The 15,551-nt window shown below is 56.4% G+C and overlaps 1 protein-coding gene across 1 annotated transcript in view; it reads left to right on the forward strand.

The window, feature by feature from the left end:
• TRAPPC9 (trafficking protein particle complex 9) overlaps window positions 1-15,551 on the forward strand; it is a 468,417-nt gene that overhangs the window by 95,192 nt on the left and 357,674 nt on the right. The window contains 4 exon segments of the mRNA XM_021088861.1: window positions 3,346-3,447; window positions 3,450-3,471; window positions 11,730-11,875; window positions 15,107-15,192. Coding sequence (XP_020944520.1) covers window positions 3,346-3,447; window positions 3,450-3,471; window positions 11,730-11,875; window positions 15,107-15,192 — 356 coding nt within the window.

The following is a 15,551-nucleotide window of genomic DNA, read 5'->3' on the forward strand; positions in this document are numbered from 1 at the left end:
TTCTATTTGTGAACAGACGCAGGCTGGCAGACATGGAGAACAGACTCGTGGTTGCCAAGCAGGGGTCGGGGCGGGGAGTGGGATGGATGGGGAGTTTGGGGTTAGTAGATGCAAACTATTCCATTTAGAATGGACAAGCAGTGAGGTCTTACTGTACAGCACAGGGATAGACCATGATGGAAGATAATATGGGAAAAAGAATGTGTATATATATGTGTGTGATTCAGTCATATGTCTGTATGACTGGGTCACTTTGCTGTGCAGCCGAAACGGGCACAACATTGTCAATCAACTATCCTTTAATAAAATTTAAAAAATGTTCTATTTGCACGATTTCTTCAGTTTCTGGGATGGACAACCTCAAGGTGCTCTCGTTTGGCTGAAGTAGCTGTTGGATGCTCTGACGAGAACTGTCCTGATGGGACTGATGCCCTGATGGGACTGATGCCTGATGGGACTGATGCCCTGATGGGACTGATGCTCTGATGGGATGATGCCCTGATGGGACTGATGCCCTGATGGGACTGATGCCCTGATGAGACTGATCCCCTGATGGGACTGATGTTCTGAGCTGAAGGTTTCTGTCCCTGCGGATCCACGAGCTGAAGCCCCCACCCCAATGCGATTTGTGTTGGAGGTGGAGTCTTTGGGAAGTGATTGGGTTTAGACTGGGTCGGAGAGAGCATCCCATCATTTTTTTTTTTTTTTTTCTTTTTTTTTGTCTTTTGTCTTTTTGTTGTTGTTGTTGTTGTTATTGTTGCTATTTCTTGGGCCGCTCCCGCGGCATATGGAGGTTCCCAGGCTAGGGGTCCAATCGGAGCTGTAGCCACCGGCCTACGCCAGAGCCACAGCAACGCGGGATCCGAGCCGCGTCTGCAACCTACACCACAGCTCACGGCAACGCCGGATCGTCAACCCACAGAGCAAGGGCAGGGACTGAACCCGCAACCTCATGGTTCTTAGTCGGATTCGTTAACCACGACGGGAACTCCTAAAGAGAGAGATTTTTTTTTTTTTGGAGCATCCCATCATGATGGGATGAGTGCCCACAGGAAGGAGAAGAGACACAGGGCTCTTTTTCCCTCTGTGCACGCCGAGGAAAGGCCGGGTAAGGATGCCGTGAGGCGTGGGCATCGGCAAAGCAGGAAATGAATCGCTGGCCCCTGGATCTGGGCCTTCCCAGCCTCTAGAACTCTGAGAAATCAGTGTTTGTTGCTTAAGCTCCTGTCCACGGTCTCTCGTTGTGCCAGCCAGAGGAGACTAAGGCAGTTGCTTTTTAGTGAAATTAATTAAGACGTCGTTGTCGCTTTGTGCTGACCAGATCCCACGCTTAGAGCATGTTCAGAGTGACCGCGAGCTGCCTTCCTCCCCAGGGCACCTGCCGTGTACCTTCTGTTCTCTGTGGCCAGCCGAGCGGTGCACCGCGGCTGGTCTTTGGTGGGTAGCTTTGCAGGTGGCCTTGGTCCTCACAGATCCGTCATTTCCTGGGAGAGCATCACTCAGCCTAATGTGGTGCCTGACCCTGGGCGCTGTAGCCACCATCGGGCAGGTTGGGCCCTCACAAGCTGGAGCCCTTTGGGAAGTCCGTCACCTGTGAACTGAACGATGGGATTGTTTGAAGAATCAAGTTCCTGCCGCAGATGAACGTGTCTGGGTTGTGTCTGGGTTAATTCTGGTTGCTTTTCTGCCCTCCTCCGGCCTGAGAATGATGCTTAGACACAGGAAATCCTGGGGCACAGTTTACCCCTTGGTACGTGTGCCTGAGATCTAGGTAGGCCCTGCCTGGATGGTATGTCTCTCGTTCCTGGTCAGTGGGCCTGTGGCCTCCACCTCCAGCTCTGTACCCCTCTCCTGTGACGTCCTGACATGCCCTGAAGGCACGCGTGTGACAGTGGTGACAGTTGCTGTGGTTCCTCTGCGCTCAGCCTTGCGTCCCCGTCACTGCTTTTAACGCGGTCTCTCTTTTCACCCTGAGTAGGTCTTTAGGTGGAAAGTAACTCCCCGCCTAAGGTGGCCACTCCCCGGGCAGGGAAGGACCCAAGTCACGTATCTGGTCTGCCTCCGTGGCCCCACGTGTCACCCCCATGGCAGTGTCCGTCTGTTACTCTCCTCTCCAGGCCCTCTGCCTTCCCTGTCAGCGGGGACAGAAACAGGGGCCAGGCCTGAACCCCTAGGTCCTTTGTCCTCAGTTCTCACAGACAGTATGCGCAGTGAGGGGACCACAGGCTGGCGCCAGACATGGGATTTTTTTTTTTTTTTTTTTTTGTCTTTTTGCCTTTTCTTGGGCCGCACCCGCGGCATATGGAGGTTCCCAGGCTAGGGGTCCAGTCGGAGCTGTAGCAGCCAGCCTACGCCAGAGCCACAGCAACGCGGGATCCGAGCCGTGCTTGCAACCTACACCACAGCTCACGGCAACGCCGGATCGTTAACCCACTGAGCGAGGCCAGGGATCCAACCCACAACCTCATGGTTCCTAGTCGGATTCATTAACCACTGAGCCACGACGGGAACTCCCAGACATGGGACTTTTGACAAGACCCGTAACTTCAGTTGGGCTCCCTTTTGTCATTTGCAGAATGGGCACAGTAATGCCTGCCTTCCTGGGTTTCTGCGAGTGTTCTGGCAGGAAGTGCCCTTGAGCCCTGGAGTGTTACAGATCCTGCGGGCGCCTGTGTAGAGCTTGTCCGGGGCCATGAGCCAACATCCTTCGCTGTCACCTGGGTCCTCTTTTCCGCCTCCTCGTGGACGGGGTGGCGGTGAGGTGGTGACAATCACTCTCCTCTCACAAAGTCTATTTTCTCGTCAAAATGACTGATTTGTACTTATTCGCTTAAATATCTGTTACACAGATGGACTGTACACTCCCTGGGGTCAGGGCCTGGCATTTTGCTTGGTGCCTAGTAATTGCTGGAAAAATATTTGTTAAGTAATAAAATGTGCTGATTCTCCAGTCCTGCCTGCCCATCGACTTTCTCGGATTTGATAGGGATGATTCTTTTGGAAAGTGAAATCTCCTAGGAGAGAGTAACTTAATTTCCTTTTTATCCACAGGCCCTTAAATGGGGCAGCTGCTAGTGATTATTTAAATAAATCGAATGAAGCTTCTGTTTTCTTTGTGTCTCTTGGGATCACTGCCCTTTATGTCGATGAGATCGGGCGCCTTCAGGGTGGCATGGCCGTGGTACTGGCCTTTATTTCTGCCAGAAGATTGGATTCCCTGGACTCTCAAGGATTGCATTCAGAATTTTATGGTTGCCCACAAAAATAAAATAAAATCAAGCAAAACAAAAGCCTTCCTCCTTGTTCCGGGGTTTAATTAACCTCTGCCTTTCATTGTCTCCTCAGAAAAGAAGGACGTGACGCAGAGCCTGGAGAACTACACGTCCAAGTGCCCCGGCACCATGGAGCGCATCACGCTCCCCGACGGCCTCACGCTGCCCCCGTGGCCCTCACCAAGCTCCCCATCGTCAGGTAGGGCAGCCTGCCGGCGGGGACGGCCCGCTCGGCCCCCAGCCTCTGGTCTGGTTAGAAGAGGTCCTGTCTTCCTCTGGCTGTGTTTCTGCTCTCATTGCACCAAGTCCCCGCCACTGCCGCCTGTGAGGCGTGTTTTATAGACGAGAGGACCGGGCCAGGCCACGGCAGAGCGGCTGTGGTCGCCTGCCTGTCCACCTGCAGAGCCACACAAACCTGCGTCTGCCTGGTCCGGGGCCACGCGGTGTCAGCTCTGGGTGATGGAGGCAGGCCAGCCGTCGGCGTTTCTCCCACGTGCCGAGTCCCGCTCCCCCTGCTTTCCTAGACTGGGCCGGGGGTGGGGGAGCGCCCCGTGCCTGCCTCGTGCTCCCCGCCTTCCTGCCTCTGCTCGTGCTCAGCCCGCCACCGCCTGGGATCCGGCTTTCCTCTCCCCACCTGGCTCTGCCCAAGGCCTGCTCCTGTGCCCTCCTGCTGGTCCTCCCGCTGCCCACCAGCCCACCCTCGGCTGGAAGCCGCCTCGGCTTCCCGGAGCACCCCCTGCCGACTGCTGTCCCAGTGACGCTGCTGCGTACGGGGCTGAAGACTGTAAGGTTTGAGAGAGCAGAGGCCCTTGGGCGCGGGCCAAGTGTGTGCCTAAACCCAGTGTATGAACTAACCCAGGAGATGATGCCTGAATTTTCATGTGCGTGTGTTTTTAGGGCCACACCCGTGGCACAGGGAGGTTCCCAGGCTAGGGGGCAAATCAGAGCTGCAGCTGCCGGCCTGCACCACAGCCACAGCCACGCCAGATCCGGGCCACGTGTGCAACCTACCCCACAGCTCATGGCAAGCTGGATCCTTACACTGAGGGAGGCCAGGGATCGAACCCCTCTCCTCACGGATGCCGGTCAGATTTGTTAACTGCTGAGCCACGACGGGAACTCCGATTTCTGAATTTCTGAAAGGTGTGTGAAGGCTAAAGAGACGCCATTTGCTGCTTGGCAGACATGCCGGGACCCCGGGTACCGTGTGCCGTGGATGCCGGAAATCTTTGAACCGCTCCACCTTCTTCTTGGCGCCCTGATAGGACAGGAGGGGCCGGCCTGACTCACAGGCCGCGGCGCTGCACGAGCAAGTCCCTTACCCTCCCTGGGCACCAGTTTGCTCATCAGAAAAGATTAAGGAATAAACCCCATGGTGTTGGGTTCTTAGGAGAAGTCAGTGAAACACCCTGTGAACGCGTGTCAAGCCGGGCTTACTGAATGTGCCTTTTCTCGCTCTGCCTTTCCTGGGAGGCAGGTGTGCTTCTGCCAAGTGAAGTAGTTTTGCGGCCAAGGAAAGAGTTGTCCACTCCTGGGGGGGGCAGGTGGGGGCAGAAAGGGCTGCCATGCGTGGGGGTCGCTGTCAGGCTGCCCTTGCATTTTAGGAAGACGTTCCTCTGGGCACGTGTGAAGCAGCTGAGGGACAGAGCTGGCAGCTGCGGACACGGGGCTGGGCAGGGCCCGGAGCTGCTCTTACTGCCTCTTGGAGTTTCTCGGAGCAGACTTGCGGCCCCACCGAGCCAAGCATCCCAGAAGGGCAGGCGGTTGTGATGTGCAGGCAGCTTCAGTGTCGCGGATACAAACAGGGACCAGGTCCTTGCTGGGCCTGTCTGTGAGCAGGACTTCAAGTGGAGTGTGTTTGATGTGGGATTAAGGCGTGTTTCGTTTTTGGAAAGATTAAAGCCCTTCTTTCTAATTTTTCCTCTGTACCATCATGAGCTGGGTCATTCTTTTTTTCCTTTTTTGGCCGCCCTGTGACCTGTGGAGATCCCGGGCCAGGGTCAAATCTGAGCCACAGGTGCAGCCTAAGCCACAGCTATGGCAACTGCCAGATCCTTAACCCACTGTGCTGGGCTGGGGATCAAACCCAGGCCCCAGTGCTCCCAAGATGCCACCCCATTGCACCACAGCAGGAGCTCTCCAACCTGGGTCATTCTTAGGTATACAGCTGTCCCCTAACAGAGCATCCTGAACCTGTGGGCATCCTGGGCCCTCCAGGCTGCATCTCCGTCCTCTCGTGCCCAGCCTCTTGTCTGTGGAGCAGCAGAGGGTTCTTGCTGGCTGGCTGCTGGGGCACAGGGGCAAGAACAGCCCTGGGTCGAAGTTAGAGCTTTTGGGTTTATTCCTCACTAACGTGTGAACTTGGACCCTGGTCTCTGTGAGCCTCAGTCTCCTGATCTTGAAAATGGGCTGAGAAACTCCCCGTCCCAGACCGTTGGTCTTGTTGTAACATTGAGCTGATGCTTGTGAAAGCATGGAGCATGGTGTAAGTGCTTTTAGTGAATTGTGGTTTCCTTCTTGGAGACACCTTTAGATCCACGTTTTCAAACAGTGCATTAATTGAGAAAACCTCTGTAATATTAACATTTTGATCCTTAGCTGTTTAGAGACACCAGACAGAGCAGACTAGGTCAGTGCGTAGCAGTCTAGTAACACTCAGCCAGGCATTGTTCCCTGCGCTGTCAACACAGTTGCTTGGCAGGTGTTTCTTCCCCGGTTGGGGTCGTTGCGGCTTCCTGCGGGGCACCTGCGGGAACCTCGCCCCTGTTCTGGTGCCAGGATATTCTCTGGTCTGGTGCGGTCCTGGACTATTTAAAAAAAAACCCCTGTGTAAATACGTTTTTATTCGGTTTTGGCGACGCCGGGCTAGAGAAGTGAGCCCGGATTGTCCTGGTGACTCATTCATTGTGTTGTTCCCACCTGGGGTCATTGAAAACCGGACGTGGTACTGCATGAGCTTTAGGAAGAGGAAGCCCGGAGGTCGTGAGGGTGGCCCCCTCGGCGGGCTCAGTGCTCCAATGAGGAGATGCCAGGACCAGCGTCTCCCTCTTCTCCAGGTGAGGACACAGTGACCGTGTCTGTACACCAGGAAGGGAGCTCGGCAGAAGCCAGCCGCACGGACACACTGACCTTGGCCTTCCAGCCTCCAGGCTCCGGGAAATGCTATTTGCTGTTTAAGCTGCCCGGGCTGTGGATCTGTTCTCCCAGCCTGAGCTGAGACAAGCACTCTGATGGTCTGGGTGGCTGCAGCCATTCGGCCGAGACTTTCTGGAGTGACGTTCCGGCATTCCTTCGACTGCGAGGTCTCATCAGTAAGCTTTGGCAAGCGCTGGGCAGCGGAGAACTCTCTCATCTCCTCAGGCCAAAAGAAAAAAAAGACGTAGGTGTTCTGTGATGCAGGCGGAGAGGGGCAGGCCTGCATTGTTGGCACTCAGTCGGTGCCTGGACACGGTGGGTGCCACGGGGCTGTGTGTGGCACGGTGAAGTGCTCCCACCGCACGGGATGGTCACCTGCCTGCACAGTCAGTGTCCTCGTCCGTCTCAGGGCCGACACAGTCCCTGGGGACCCGGCCAGTGTTTTCTCTTGGAAAACAAGCCCGGGGCCATTTTCATGTATTTACCAAGTAGTTCAGGGATCTGTGCTGGAGAACATGGACCTTACTCGTTTAAAAACATTCAAATCAGGCATCGCAGGTCACTGCTTCTAGCCACACATGGAGGAGCCCAAAACATGTATGTTTGCAGGTAGCGGCTCCTGCGCATGTCCACTTTCACGAGTAAATGATCAGGCTTGCGGAGCAGAGTCGTTAAACGGGAGCTAACTTAATGTTGGGGTGCCTCCCAAGTATGATTTTGGTTTCAGAGGAGGCGATTGGTGCCGTGTTTTCTGTTGCGGACTTTCCTCGTTTTTCCCATCAGTTTACGGGAAAATGCCTGTTCTGGTCGCGTGGGGCATGCCCTGGGCTCCCCCACAAATTGTTTCAAGTTGTCATGATGCAAGTCAGTTAAAAAAGGGCCGATGTGTACCCCGGTTTTAACTCTGTTCTAAAATGCAGTTCATCACACGTGTACGGAACGGCCAAGATGGGCTCGGCCCCGTGGTCAAGGCCAGATTCAGTAGCGATCCACATGCCAGGGGCCCGCGAGCTGGGAGGGTGCCAGGCCCTGTCCCGTGAACACCTGTCAGTCCTCACAGGATTCCCGGCAATGACCGTGTCCACGAGAGGCCGTAATCGTCCTGTCGACTGTCCGCACTCCCTGCAAGTGGAGAATCGCTTGAGCAGAAACTGGAGTTGGGTTTAGAGGCCACTTCAGGAAGCTGGTGGGCCTTTCGTTTGAGGGAAGACGGGGCAGGGGGGTCGGGGGGGATCTGAACTGTTTCTTTGATGAGCTGACGTCGCGCTCCTTTGTCCTGGCAGAGCGCCAGGGTGGATGAGGCTGCTCGAACGGATAAGGATCGAGCCCTCCGGTCAGCACGCACTCGGGTCACTTTGCCACCTTCTAGCTGGTTGTGTTTGAGGAGGGATCCAGGCAGTTCTTAAAATAGGGACCTAGAGGCCAGGGACTTGGGGCAGTTCTTGGTTTTTGAAGCGGGGCGAGGTTGGCCCCTCTGGATGCAGGTGAGGACGCGGCTCCGTGGTCTCCGCAGGTTTGCCCCATGTCCTGAATCTTCTGTCATACTGGGGACAGTCGCCAGGCCCATCGTCTCTGACCAGTTTCTCAGACGAGAGCCTGTTGAAGGGAAGAAAGGAGAGTCCGAGCAGGTGGCCTCGCTTCACTGCCGTTTCCAGCGCCTCCGTCACGCCCGAGCCCGGGAGGGCCAGTGACCGCCCCTTGTCGCAAACAAGGATGGGGCGGGGGCTGCAGCACACAAGGGGCTGCCCTGTTTGCTGAGACCCAGGGGTTCTCAGGTCCGCTTCCCCGTAAATGGGGTTGAGGGAATAAACACCAGGGGAAGAAAAGGGAGCTGTTTTTTCCTGTGTCATTCTTCTCACCAATTTGTTTCCCATCACCTTCCTAATTAGTGTTCCACCACCGCTTCGCATGGTCCCAATTAGCCGCAGGATGCCGAGGAGTCGGATTTTAAAATGTCAACAGTTTCCAAGTGGCGTCCCTAAAATAACCCTCGTCTTAGACACTTCATCCCTGGAATTCCGCTTTATCCTTGGCAGCTTCATAGACCAAATGTAACTTCTTAATTCTGCAGCAACTGGTGCTAAATGAATTATGTTTCCTTTAGGTCAGATGCCCTGCATGATGGTTTTTCTGGGGGACTTTTTATAAACAGACATTCGATGGCAAATTTGCAGTTATGAATGAAAGCCATGACTGCTGGTTGGATTACTTTCTTGGCTGGACCATACCCTCAGAATACCTTTGCATATTTTATTATCTTTTTTTTAGGCTGTACCTGTGGCATATGGAAGTTCCCAGGCCAGGGGCTGAGTCTGAGCTGCAGCTGCCAGACTATGCCACAACCACAGCAATGCGGGATCCGAGCCTCATCTGCGACCTACCACGGCTCCCAGCAATGCTGGATTCTTAACCCACCGAGTGGTGCCAGGGATTAAACCTGCGTCCTCATGGATACTAGTCGGGTTCGTTGCCGCTGAGCCATGACGGGAACTCCCATCCTTTACATGTTTTAAAAACTTTTTGGGTGATCTGGAATTTTGGTCCTGGTGTGGATGGTTCCTGGAATCTCAGATGGCATCTCATTTTTAGGTGGTGATGGCGGTATGGAGTAGAAAGTGCCTTGTGTTGCAAGAAAATGGGATCATTTTGCAGATGAGCGACTGTGGAGCTTCAAGGGGACGAGGCTGGTCCAGTGCTCAGCAGGCTGCTTGCAGCAGCCCTGGGACCAGCACCTCGGTGCTTCACTCCTGTCCGGTGTCTTGTCTTTGTGCCGGGGACTTAGCTGTCTATGCCTGTAAAGGAGCCTTGTCTCGGGGAGGGAGGAAAGAGGCTTCTGTGCACCTGCTGTGTGCCCGGCGCCACTGTAGGTATATGATATATGTTAACTTACTTGGTCTTCAAGTAAGGGCTGCGGTTTGAAGGTCTCCACTTCAGACCACTCCCCCCACCCTGCTTAAGTTTGGAATCAACAGAAAGAAACATCTGTCTCAGGTGGATAGCAGAGACAGTGCAGGGCAGGGCTCAGGGCTGGCCAGATGTTCTTTAGCCTCTGGCAGTGCTGAATGACTGACTGTGCGCCTTTTTGTGGGGCGGCCCCGTTGAGTCTGTGCAGAGAGCAGGATGGAGGATGTGCTCCCGGCAGGCAGGCGCACCCCCAGAGGAAGGGCCTGGGCGGTGCTCACGATGGTTCTCCTTCCAGATTTGCCACTGCCCTTGGGAGGAGTGGGGGAGGGGCAGAGTGAGGTCGGGACTGCCACCCTGAGAATGTCCCTCCCCATGGAAACATGGGACCGAGGGACAGAGGTGCCCTCCTAGTACGTAGCACTAGCAGGTACCCGTTACCTTTCCTAGTTTGTAAGTGAGAGGGCTGAGGTCCAGGGAGGTGAGGCTGTCTGTGCCCGTTGCCCAGCCACTGGGTCCTTGAGGCTGCAGTCAGGTCGGCACCTGTAGAAGGTGCTTCATTTGCAGATGAGGCCCCTGGGCTTGGATGTGCTGGACGTTGGGGGCACATCCGACGCGGCACCTCGGCGGCCCGAGGACTTGCTCAGTGGCCCTGGTGCAGTGCAGCTGGTGGTGTTGACTCTGCACCGAGGGCTGGGATTTGCAGCTGTTAGTGATAAACTGCTTAGTCTGAGTATACAGCTTCGAAAGATTTGGAAGCTGCGTTTGAAATTTGGCTTTGGGGAGTTCATTCATTCCGCATTTATGGAGAGCTCCGCGTGGAGTGTTGCGCCCGCGCTGGGCCGGAGACAAGGGAGCCCTGGGTGCCCCGTCCTCGAAAGGCTCACAGCTGGACTGAAGCAAATAAAAACCAAAGTGACTCTGATCCTGTACGAGAAAAGCATACCAAAGGGGTTTGCAAAGACGGGGCGGTCAGAGCAAGCCTGCAAGGGAGACTCCTCGGTTTAAAGAGCTTGGACGTGTAAGACCTTGGATCCCTGTGGGAAGAGGTGGGACTCGTGGGTGACCTCCCTCCCCTGGCGCCACACATGGGGAGCTGGCGGTGACGGCTGAGGGTGGTGGGGGTGCTGGTGTGCAGGACAGGATGGCACCAGACGGCCGAGAGTCCTTGCAGCTAAGAAAGGCGTGATTGTGTGGCTTCCGTGAGGGGGTCCTTACGGGCTGTGTATATACACATACATAGTCAGTAGAGGTCAGCCTGGCCTGTGGCAGAAAAGCTGTCCTTAAAAATTAACCCTTCCCCCAGCACAGGCTTACGTCTCACTCGCACAGAGTCGATGCAGCCGGCCAGTTAGCTTTCCAGGGCAGCTGATCTCCCCGAGGTTGCTTGGTGGTCCCGGCCGTGTCCCTCCACCCCACCTGCGCCGTGTCGGGCCCCCAGGATGGCCAAGCGGTGGAGAGCTGAGGCTGGTGCGCTGCTTAAAGTGCTTTTTCTCAGGGGCGGGGGCAGCGGGGGGGGGGGGGGATGTGCGTTAATTCCCCTCCCAACCCTCCGACCTGACCTCTTGCAAAGGCTGCGCAGGGAGGGAGGAGCAGTGAGGGTCCAGCCAACCCACCAGCCCTTGCCCTCCCCCGACCCCAGTCCAGACCCTGACCCCTGACCTGCCCAGCTGCTCCAGGGAAGGTCACAGGCGCTCTGTCTCCTGCTGTCACCAGTTTCCAGCTGTGGGATGTGGTGCTCGCTCTCCCGTGTCCATGTCCTCGTTGATGACTGGGGACGATGGGGTCACAGCCCGCTGGGAAGGTGGATGTGAGATTTTGTGGGGACAGGGCGTGTGGAGTGGGCGCTGCAGGCCGGCACTCCCCAGGCCGGGCTCGCTGGTGGAGCCGAGGGTGAGCATCCTTCAGCGGACACCCCCAGCTGGGAGAGCAGCTGCTGTTCAGACTGCTGATGGGGTCACCAGTCCTTCATGTAAGGAAAGCCGCCAGCGCCCTTACCCTTTCCCTGTGGCACCTTTGGACCGCAGGGGTCGGGGCCTGCGCTCTGCTTGCCTTGGAGGGAGGGAGGCAGAGGAGAGAAGCAGCTTAGGCTCAGGGGTGGGTGTGGTACCCAGAGGGCTTGGTTGAACCCACGGTGGTTCTGTGAGGAGGGCGTAGCTGCACTTTGGCAGCGCCCACGGGTGGGCAGCGGGTGCAGGGCAGGCTTCCTGTGCCCCCAGCCCTAGTGGGGCAGCCCAGGGGACGGTCCGCAGGGGTTGCGTGTAGCCTTCTGCTTCGTCCCTCGAAGTGAAGAGCTTTTCCTGCCTCGGTCTGTCTGCTCTTTGATGTCATGTCTTTCCAACACATGGTATTTGCGTGTGTATATGCCGAAGCCAAGCCCCCAAGGCCGCTGATGTATGTTTGTTCCTTTTGAAACAACAGGTGTGTGAAGCTGCTGAGCCTGCCCGCCAGCCTCCGGCCGCAGAAGATGAAGAGCCTGCTGGGCCAGAGCGTGTCGGCCAAGAGCCCCTTCATCTACTCCCCGATCACCGTGCACAGCCGAGGGGAGGAGAGGAGCGGGAAAATCGGTGGGCTGCTGCTTTCGTCCCGGCCCCTGTCCCGCGCCGGGCTGCGCCTCCCTCTCTCCTGGACACCGCTTCTTTCGGGCGTGTGTCTACCTTCCTGCCGGTTCATTCAGTTTGCTGCCTGAGGCCATGGCCTATAGACCTGACCTTTTAACGTCTGTTTCACCAAAAGGCAGTTCTAGAAGCCGGAAGGCTGATGCAAACCACGGAAGAGCCCGTTGGCGATCAGGGTGATTGTCCAAGCGGCGTCCTGGGGGCCTTCCGAGTCAGCCAAGGGGATTAAGGGTTGACCTCATTCAGGATCGGCTGGGGCCTAAGGATCTCATACCACTGTCCCTTTTGAACGCTGGCAATGCTTGTTTTGTGTCATGCTGACGGTGGTCTCTTCTGAGGCGCCTGGTGACTCAGCAAGGAGAGCTGACGCTGTGTCGGGGTGCACGCTCCTTCCCGAGCCTCTGCCACCTGCTTTTCTATGTGCTGAGCTCATGGCCACGTCCCGGCCCCCAGAGCCCAGGCTCACCTGTGTCCGCCCCCCATCCCCGGGGTCCTTCCCCAAGCCTGGCTGGGCCTCAGGCCGTTTCCACACCAGCTTCCCCCTCCTGGGCCCCTGGCGTTTTGAGGTTGCAGCGCCTGTGTGTCTCGGTGACAGTGACAGGGCTAGAGGATGGAGAGGAGTCGAGCTTGTCATCAAAAGCCACCAAGAGATGCTGTTGAGCCCCGGCTGTGAACACGCATGGGGCCGTGCACCAGAGTGGGGCGGCCCTGACAGGTGTCGCATGGCCTCCGTGCTGTTCCTTCCCGCGGTTTCTGGCACACAGCATCGAGGGAGGGCCTCACTGCGCCTTGACACGGACGCTTGGGAAGGAGATGCTCTCCTTTCAGACAGAAAGACACATTCCTTCATCTCAGGTTTACCTGCAGAGACGAGGATTGGGCACGTGTCTGTGATTCCTTTCAGCACCCCAGGAACATGAGTTCGAACGATGGTTGTTGGGCCGTGACTAGGAGATAGTCCCTTAGCAGAGAGGCAGGGCAGCCTGTCCAAACAAACCACGTTTTCACAGGGTTTGCCTGGCCCGTGAAGGAGGGCTGGGTGCTCCGTGGGCTCTGTGATGTGCGGAGGGCGAGGTGGGAGCCTGCGTCTGGGGAGGATGCTGGGGCCCTCCCGTCCCTGGGGTCTCGGCCTGAGGCTGGGCGGGGAGAGGCGGGTTTCTGGAGCCGAACGGGGAGAGCAGCAGAGTGAGGGGGGCTGTTTGGGGCTGTGCAGATGGAGCCTGGCAGCTGCCTCACTCACTCGGGCCACGGATGGTGGGCAGTTCTGCCTGTCCATGTCCCCTGCTGGGGAATGAAGACGGGTGTGCCCTGCTGACCCCGTCACCACGTAGTCAGGAGGCCCAAACGAGTATCTGGTCATGCAGGCATTTTTCAGACTGACTCACCTGGGCTCCTTCTTCATTTCATGCAATTTCAGGATGCCACCTCTGGGTCACCTGGCACATGGTTGGTGGAGCCCTAGTCTCTGTGTAGGGGGCCTGGTGCAGAGTGTTGGGGGAAAATGGTGTCTTTTTTTTTTTTTTTGTCTTTTGTCTTTTTGTTGTTGTTGTTGTTATTGTTGCTATTTCTTGGGCCGCTCCCGTGGCATATGGAGGTTCCCAGGCTAGGGGTTGAATCGGAGCTGTAGCCACCGGCCTACGCCAGAGCCACAGCAACGCGGGATCCGAGCCGTGTCTGCAACCCACACCACAGCTCACGGCAACGCCGGATCGTTAACCCACTGAGCAAGGGCAGGGACCGAACCCGCAACCTCATGGTTCCTAGTCGGATTCGTTAACCACTGCGCCATGACGGGAACTCCGGAAAATGGTGTCTTTATGAAAGCCCGTGAAAGCTGAAGGAGTCTCATCAGTAAATCTTTGTATATAGTGTAAAAAAACCCTTTCACCACCAGCGTCCCTTCTAGATACTTCTGAGTTCAAATACTTGAGTCCCGCTGTGGCACTTACTGGCTCTATGATTCCTGGCGTGTTTATTAGCCTGTTTGGACCCTGAGTACCCGCCCTGTGACAATGGGGATTGGCACAGCACCTCCCCAGGCCACTCTGAAGAGTGGTGAGACTGCCTTCCAAGGGCCGGGCAGGGCATTCTGCCCAGCAGGTGTTATGCGACACTGAGGTCCCGTCTGATTCGCCTGATGGAGGAGAGGAGAGGGCGGTGGAGGTGAAGGCGGGCCTCTGCTCTTTTCCTTGGCTGCGTAACAGGTTGCCACGAATTTAGGGCTTAAAGAACACGAATTTATGTTCTCCCTGTTGTCGTCACGAGGCCAGCACGTGGTGGCCGGGTGCTCTGCTCAGAGTCTTCAGGCTGAAATCCAGGTGTCAGCTGGGCTGGGTCTTTCCCAGGCTCCCTCTGCTTCTTCACCCACTTCTGTGCGGTTGTCGCACTGAGGTCCCTGCTTGCTCACTGGCTGTCAGCTGGGACCCCTTTGAGCTCAGAGAGGCTGCTCTGGGGTCCTCGCCGTGTGGCTCCTTTGCAGACGCCCTCTCGTGCTTCGACTCTTTTCACGCACGATGGGCCTATTCCCTTCTAAGGGCTCACCTGAGTACCTGAGCCGTCTAGGCCCTGCCAGGATAATCCCTCATTGATTAACGGGGAGCCCACTGAGCGGGGGCCTTACTCACACATGCCCCCGCCCCCGTTACTTAGCATGACCTGTCATCGGTGCCCGCGCGGGGAGAGGATCACACAGAGCACGTGCACCAGGGCCAGGGGTGCTGGGGGTCGTCTCAGAGTCCTGCCTCCCGCGGGGTGAACTGCAGCTGCACCTGGGAGAAGCCACCGTCGTCTTTCACAGACGAGTGAGGGAAAGGGGAGCCGTGCTGTGTGCCACTTAAAACTGACCATGGTGCCAGCCTCTGGGCTTATGAAGGTCCTTGTGACATGTGGCTGCACACCAAGGACAGCACTGCCTGCACTGGTTCCAATATCGTGATGCTGCGTCTGGCCCTGAGGGGGAGAAACGTTGGTTTCTGCCCCAAGGTCCTGGTGGCAGGGGTGATGTGCTTTGCTGCAGAGAAAGCTGGCAGAAAGATAGCTTTGCACTGATGATCTCAAGACGGGCAGAGAGCTCGCTGCCGCATGGGAAGATAAGTGGCCAGGGAATACCCTGAAACCACGGGAGACACGCGAAACCCCGTCTAATATCGTGGATGCTTCTCTTTGTGTGTGTGTTTCCAGATTTCCAGTGGGTGCAAGGAGATGTGTGTGAAGTTCAGCTGATGGTGTATAACCCGATGCCGTTTGAACTGCGGGTTGAAAACATGGTGCGTATCCCCGGCCACCTGACCCTCTGGGGCTAAGTATCCAGTTGCCACTAAAATCAGTTTATTACCTGCATTTGAGGCACACCTCCTACGACCTATGTCTGCTTTTATATCTGTCTTGCCAACGATTGTAAGCTCTTTGAGAGTGAAGACCACGTGCTGACAATCCTGTGTCTTTCATGCCTGGTACTCAGTGGTCCAGTGGACAAACAAAGACGCCTCGGGTTTGAACACACGCTGAGCTCAGTTGATTGGATGGGATTTGAAATAAGCACGTGGACGTTTACGTGCAATTAGCAAGGCTACAAAGTTGGCCCTGTGCCTGCCACTCAACATCAGTGTCACTTGACTGTCCCCGA

This window comes from Sus scrofa, chromosome 4 (genome assembly GCF_000003025.6).
Source record: "Sus scrofa isolate TJ Tabasco breed Duroc chromosome 4, Sscrofa11.1, whole genome shotgun sequence".
In the NCBI taxonomy this organism is placed as follows: Eukaryota; Metazoa; Chordata; class Mammalia; order Artiodactyla; family Suidae; genus Sus; species Sus scrofa.